At 44.3% G+C, this 7,184-nt stretch overlaps 1 protein-coding gene across 2 annotated transcripts in view; it reads left to right on the top strand.

Annotated features, from left to right (window-relative positions):
* PCYT1A (phosphate cytidylyltransferase 1A, choline) overlaps nt 1-7,181 on the top strand; it is a 59,256-nt gene extending 52,075 nt beyond the window's left edge. For both annotated transcript variants that reach the window (XM_084871713.1, XM_084871714.1), the window contains 4 exons: nt 196-274; nt 711-853; nt 2,223-2,411; nt 3,301-7,181. In XM_084871713.1, the coding sequence (XP_084727839.1) occupies nt 196-274; nt 711-853; nt 2,223-2,411; nt 3,301-3,507 (618 nt within the window). In that variant the 3' untranslated portion in view covers nt 3,508-7,181. The remainder of the gene's footprint in view (nt 1-195; nt 275-710; nt 854-2,222; nt 2,412-3,300) is intronic.
* The last annotated feature ends 3 nt before the right edge of the window (nt 7,182-7,184 follow it).

A 7,184-nucleotide genomic window follows, 5' to 3' on the forward strand; every position in this document is an offset into this window, starting at 1 on the left:
GAGTATGCAGCTGATTGATGTTTTTCTCTCTTCTCCTCTTTCCCTTTCTCTCTCTCTAAAAATAAAATAAAATAAAAAGAGAAAATGTCCGTTTGAGACCTGGGCCCTTTGACCTTTTTCTGGGCCTGAGAGTTTTACTGGTTCTTTCTGCATGGCAGGTATCCTGGGTTTTAAATGATGTTTACTTATTTTCAGATTGATTTTGTGGCCCATGATGACATCCCTTATTCTTCCGCAGGAAGTGATGATGTTTATAAGCACATTAAGGAAGCAGGTGAGTAAGTCGATGTACATATTCTCACTGTGATGTGTATAGTCTCAGGGGCAGTGACAGAGATTCAGCCACACAACTACTCTACAGAGAAAAGTTTATACACTGAGAAATTCAACATCCACTTTCAGGTCACACTTTGGTAAGAGGATAAAGTGAGCACAGCACTGAGATCCATCAGTTCTCAGACTAAACATCTACTTACTGATATCTCTCTTAATTTCAGGGATTTCTCCAGCCCCAGGTTTTTCTTAATATTAGGGCCACATAGCCCTCCCTTTCCTTAACCCCTTTCCTTTGACTCATTCCTCCTCCTGTATGTCAGTATCTCCAGACTTCCCTTAGTAATAGGAAAGGAAAGGGATGTTGCTCCCAGTTTCTCTCTAGCCCTGCCGCCTGAGCTAACCAGAGTGTCACCGGGTCTGTGTGTTGGGGGTAGGCATGTTCGCGCCAACACAGAGGACAGAAGGGATCTCCACGTCAGACATCATCACCCGGATTGTCCGGGACTACGATGTGTACGCCAGGCGGAACCTGCAGAGGGGCTACACGGCGAAGGAGCTCAATGTCAGCTTTATCAACGTGAGTTCCAGCCTCATCCCAGAGTTCCCTGGCCCTACAGGACACACATTGCCTCCCACTTCACCTGAGCTGAACCTGCTTTTCAGTCTGCTATGGTTATTTCCTCCAAAAGCCCATCGGATTCCTGCAGATAACGCCATGCTGAGCTCTTTACAAAGATAAGACAGATATTTTCTGCCTTTCTGGTCTAATATCAATACATTGATATAAAGACACACAGCCAATTCAATAAATGAGAATTTTCAATTTTAAAGTCCAACATGTATATCAAATACATTAATAGTGGTTCTTAGCTTTTTTATTTATTTGGTGTTCTTTTGAAAATCTGGTAAAAGCTATGGATCCTCTCCCTGTGTGGGTAGCGACATACATTTGGCATGCCATTTCTCAGGACATATAGATCTACGTTTTAAAATTTGATTTATGGAAGCAAAGTTTACCTTAGCTTAATATTATCCTTTAGCAACAAACTGCTATACATTTTGTATATGTAAATTACACCTCTATAAAGTTCATTTAAAAAGAAAGCTGCTAACTGTATCTTCTACATTAGTAGCTTACCAAGCTTCCTTACCTGTTCCTCATCCTGTGAATTATGACTGGGTGAAATGGTTTCGTCTGAATATGACTTACCTATGCAGATAAACCCTAGCTGTTGTTAACCGCCCACTACAGAACCTTTTCTCTTTTTTCAGGTGTTCAAAATTTAAACATATTTCCTTACCTCTCTATGATTGGGAAATTGTGAGAATATTTTTCATTTGACTAAAGACTCCCCCTTCCCATTGCCCTTCCTTAGGGAAGTTGGTAGGACCAAAGAGTATCTACTTTGTGAATGAGCAAGCAGACTTCCAAAAATTAAAAACAACTCTTTTAAAATCATAGAATAAGCCAATGATAGAGGAGAAAAATCCAATACAAAATGAATTAAGTAAAGATCTACTACTTCAACTTTCAACCTAGTATAGTGGCTTATTCTTGGCAATATTCTGCAGTGATCTTGTTCCCTTCACATCTCCATCTAGAATGTGATTTGGGTTATGTTGGGCATGTTTATATTCTAAGTCTTAAGTTTTATCTTTAAAAATGTTACTTCATTTGGTTGCATACATGTAACTGGGCCTACCTTATATATTTAGTTTGGTTTGGGTTTCCGTGATGTTAGAATTACCACACTTTTTGTATAAGATTGACCACCCAGAGCATATCTTACCTGTTATGCTAGAGAAGTGTGGAGTAGATTAAGCAAAGTGAAATTCTAAAGACTGAAAAGAATGTCAATAGAGTGATGAACCATGTTTCTTTCCTCCCTTTGGTAAGAAATGTCAGAGTGGGTACGGTCTCTTAAAACAGTTCTTTCTTTACCTAGGAGAAGAAATACCATTTGCAGGAACGGGTTGACAAAGTAAAGAAGAAAGTGAAAGATGTGGAAGAAAAGTCAAAAGAATTTGTTCAGAAGGTGGAGGAAAAAAGCATTGACCTCATTCAGAAATGGGAGGAGAAATCCCGAGAGTTCATTGGGAATTTCCTGGAAATGTTTGGTCCGGAAGGAGCACTGGTGTGTTTTCTCCAGCGGGTGACTCAGGGAACTTCGGGGATGCGGTGGGGATCCTCCGGCTGTGGAAAGAATCATAGAGTCCGTGAGCAGAAAGGGGCGTCCACGTTCAGAGGTTATCTAATCAGTTCCTCTTACTGGGCAGAACTATTTTTCAACTATCCCCCCAAAAAGTTCTTTCAAATGTTTATAGAAAGAGTTTACATATTCTCCTAAATAATTTCACCAGCCGTCTATCAACATCCAAATCTGGTGACAAGATACATAAGTGGCCTTGCCCACTTCTACACTATAGCTTTGGACAGAAGGAAAGGAAAGAACAAAGAACAATAAAAAAGGAAGCTGCCTCCACTAATAAACAGCTGCCTCAGAATCGCGGGGTGAGGTGGCGATTCTGTCCTTGAGGAATAGCAAGGTTTCTTCAGCCAAATAAAGGGCGTGTGTGTAGGTATTCAGCAAGTGAGCCCTCGGTTGGATGTCAGGAAGGATCTGGCTGTGAGAGTGTTTGGATACCAAAATAGATTGATTATTCAGAGAAAATACGGAATTTCCTTTTCAGAGAACTCTAATGCTCCAGGAAGATACCTTTTGTTGGTGTTAATTCCTTTGTTTGTGCCTGGAGCCTGGACTACAAACCAAGTAGGCTTTTAAGAATTCCTTTGACATAGAAGTCAAGATTAGGTGACTAGATACAACCTTTAGGTAAGTTGTATAACATAGACCACTTTAGACAGAAAATTACTCAGGGATCTAGCCCTGCCCCTTCTCTGGCTTACTCCAGTGACTTTGACATTGCAGAGGGCACTCGTGATCATTGGAAGTCTCAGACGTGCCAGGGGGGGCTTAGTAGGATCCATGGGCTTCTTCTAACTCTTCCTTTTGGTCTCCCCAGAAACACATGCTGAAAGAGGGGAAAGGCCGGATGCTGCAGGCCATCAGCCCAAAGCAGAGTCCCAGCAGCAGCCCCACTCGAGAGCGCTCCCCCTCCCCCTCTTTCCGATGGCCCTTCTCCGGCAAGACTTCCCCGTCTTCCTCCCCGACAAACCTCTCCAGGCACAAGGCTGCAGCCTACGATATCAGCGAAGATGAAGAAGATTAATTTTTCAACCCTCCTTTCCTCTCCCCTCCCTCGTCCCATCACCGTCAGAAGCTCTCCGTTGAATTCCAAATTGTGATCCCAACAATAAACCTAAGGACAGCTACAAAGGAAAGACAATTGGGCGAGAGGACCTCCGATCGGGGACCAGACAGCCCATTCTCCAACAGACATCACCCCCCCAAGGAGGAGGCTACTGCATCCAAATACCCTCCCCATGGACTTTCCTTTACTGTTTATGTTCATATGATCTTGACAGGGAAATTGTCCTTTTTATTAATTTTTAGAAATTAGTCTTTAAAATATAGTAAGTAGAATTTTTTTTTTTTTTTTTTGCCCCTGAGGAGTGGGCAGAAAGAAGTGGTGTAATACCCAGAGGCCTTTTCTTCCTGATAACACTATAAGTGTTTGCCTTCTGTTCTGAGGCAAACGGGCTTGCCAAATCGTTCAAGCAACGAGCCATGCTGATGGGTGATTTTTTTGGTGAGGGGAGATATAATTTTTGTTTCCTTGAAAAAAATGCTAAAAGCTGGGTAATAGTTACAAATCCTAACGGTACTGCCGGCACAAGTGTCACTGTGGCTGTGGAAGAAGGAGGTCTAATCCAGTTTACTCCCTGAGGAGTTTCTTGTTGGACCCACTGGGGCCCATGAAGACACTAACGGGGCTGGAGCCAGAGCACATGGCGTCAGCTGCGGCGTTTCCGGCGTTTCCGCTGTGTTCATCTCAGAAGACTCTGTGGCCCGGTCCTTGGGAGCGTTTGTCAGTCTCTTCCTTGTCTTCTACGCCAAAGGAAGGAACTCCAAAAACAACTCAGGGGGTGGGACAGCGCTCAGTCCCACACAAAGTTCAGTTTCATTTCCCCCTGGAGTAAGTCCCTGGTCCTGCTACTCCTGTTTCTATGCTTACTACCTAGCTTTTTACAAAGGGTACTTTGTAAATGTCTGTAATTTGAACATGATTTGTTAATCCAGGCTGCGCACAGCCATATTAAACAGAGATTTGCATAGACCTTGGACATGAAAGCATAAGGAAATACCTACCTTCCTCTTGGACTCCGCCCCTCTTAGGAATGCTCTGGGCTGGAGCCGGCGCTTTCCTCTGAGAGCGGCCGCTGGCAGGGACTGACTTTCCTCCACGGCCCCTCCGCAAGGCACCAAGCAAGGGCTCCCCATATGGCAGGTTCTCCGTCTCTCCCACACTGCCTGCCTGGTGGTTGGCAGGGGGACGCATCCCTTAAGTTTCAGCTCAGAGAATGCTGAAGCTTCACACTTGCTGTTGAACTTGAGCTCATCTTTCACCTCCGGCAGCCTGCAGCCACGTGACAGATCACCGTCCGTCCGTCTGCGTTCAGGGGAAGACGGCTTACGTCCGGGCCCCACCCCGTCCCTCATAAATGCCCCTTGTGGGGGTGGAGTTTTGGTGTTTTCAGCTAAGAAAACCACGTCTTATCTTTTCTTGCCCCTCTGCTAGGGCTGCGAGCATCTCATAGACATCTCCCTTCTGGTAAAACCGGCCTGCCTGCACCAGGCCCGCCGAGGCTCTGGAAACTCGGACCACCGGAGGCAGAGCATGGCAGAGTACAGGGACACGGGGGGGGGGGGGGAGAAGACGGACACCTTTGTCCCGATGGCAGTTCTAACTCTTCTCATGAAGTGCTGTTTTTACTACCAAATCTGGTTTACATGAGCTTTGGCTTGGAATACTTTTTTTTTTTAAGGGTGAAATTAATCTTGGCCTACATTATCCAGCTTCATAAGATCACCTGTTTTAACTTTTCTGCTTCAATCCTCCTCCTTTGGGAATTCTGTCTCTTTCAGTCTTACTCTCCCTGCTATAGAAAGGCAATGAAGTCACCACTGAAGCCCACACTTGTTCCCTTAAGGTACACATGCTATCCTGTATATTTGGAAAGGGAGATGCCCAAAGTGTGGGGTTCTTTCCTGTAGTCACTCCTCTCAAGTATGTTATCAGGGTCTCAAATCTTTGGCCCTCCTCCTCTGCTCTGTCGGTGGGCTGCTTTTGGCATGCTGACCTGGTACTATGGCCTCGGGGCCGATAAGCTGTGTGAGGTGGTCAGGGCCAGCATGGACACAAGTCCTTAGAAAATACTCTTGCCCTTTTGGTGACTCTACACTACAGCCTCAGTCTCCCAACACTATATATCTTCAAACACTTTTGCCTGAAAGCAAAAACTTTTAAGGTGTGGCATGTTAGATACTTTAAGATAAAGGTGACCCTAGGTGCTGGATAAGAATGGGTGGATGGAAGAAGCTGTTGGCATGATGCGTTATTTGATAATTTGTGCCTAGTTAAATGTGGTTGGCACACCACAGCCATACCAGTGACTTGTAAATCTTCTAATACTAATGTCTGAGGTTGTGGGGCTGTCAGCCTGAATAGGCCAAACGTGGCAGAGATGGGAGAGCCTTCCCAGTGGGATGGCCCCAGAGCCCGGGTGCAAGACACGCGGAGAATGGAGGAGGAAGTCCTGCCATTGCCCAGGAGGCGCCATTCCAGCAGCTTCCTTGGGACGGGCTGGGCAGAACGACTGCTCCTTGTGTATACTGGACTCGGCAGCACTTGAAACTTCAGGGGAACAGGAATGGATGCGTAGACTGCTACAGTTGCTTCTGGTAGCTAGAGTCAAAGGCCACTACTTGGATGAGGTTTGGGTAAGAAAGTTGGGGATGTGAGGAAGTTGAAAATCTAGAAGAGGAGGAGAAATATGAATGAGGTCAAGAGAATTTTTGACCTTTTCTGATTGCTGGTAACTTCTCAGGCAGCTTCTGGGGATTCCCTCTACAACAGCCCTTCACAGTGCTGCTGTTGCTGCTCTATGCCTATATTCTCTTGACTTTGGGTAGCTTTTGATTTTCTGGAGCTCATTGCCTTTAGTAATCCTGTTCCAGATCTCATAAATTAAGTCTTTCCAAATCAATTACACTTTGCTGCTTTTCTTTAATTTCCTAAAAGCCATAGCTGCTACCTTTTCTGTCAGCACACACTCTTACCAATACATATAGGAAAAACAAAACTCCCTTAACAATGTTTTTAACTAATGGTATTTTTTTTAAGCTTACCAATATAAGTATTTTTGAAGGTTATATTTTTCAAAGTCATACGATGATTGTTTTTGTCTTCTCTCATAGAATAGATTGTCATGGGATAGAGAGTAGTCCCTGGCTTCTATTTTTCCAAATAAGTAGAACATGTTCTTTGGATTATGCTATTTAGATGTTAATTTTCTTTAAAAGAAGAAAGATTTTCCGTCTGCCAAACTTATATATTAGTGCTCAGATTGGGGAGAAAACAAAAGTGGGAGGTTTAACGTGGAGGGTGACTCAGGTTGTGTTTCTTTAGGTTTGAATAGGATTTCCATCCTTTTTTGGAAGCACTTGACTGTTTTGATCACAGAGAATCGGTTGGTTGGATTATTTGTATCGAGGAACCTGGGGTAGGGGGATGGGGGAGAGGGAACCGGGGGAGACAGAGTCTTGGGAAGAAATGCTGGCCTCATATGGCAGTTAACCCTATCACTAGTGCGACGTCTGTGGGCATGTTTTCCCTCCGTCAGTGTTCAGGATATCGTTTTCCTGGCTGAGTATCATTAACTTGTTCAGAGTTATTCTGGCTGTTGTCATTTAGCCAAATAAAAGCAAAGTGGTTTTACCTAATGT

Source organism: Pipistrellus hanaki (assembly GCF_964339955.1).
Source record: "Pipistrellus hanaki genome assembly, chromosome: 2".
NCBI classification, from domain to species: Eukaryota; Metazoa; Chordata; class Mammalia; order Chiroptera; family Vespertilionidae; genus Pipistrellus; species Pipistrellus hanaki.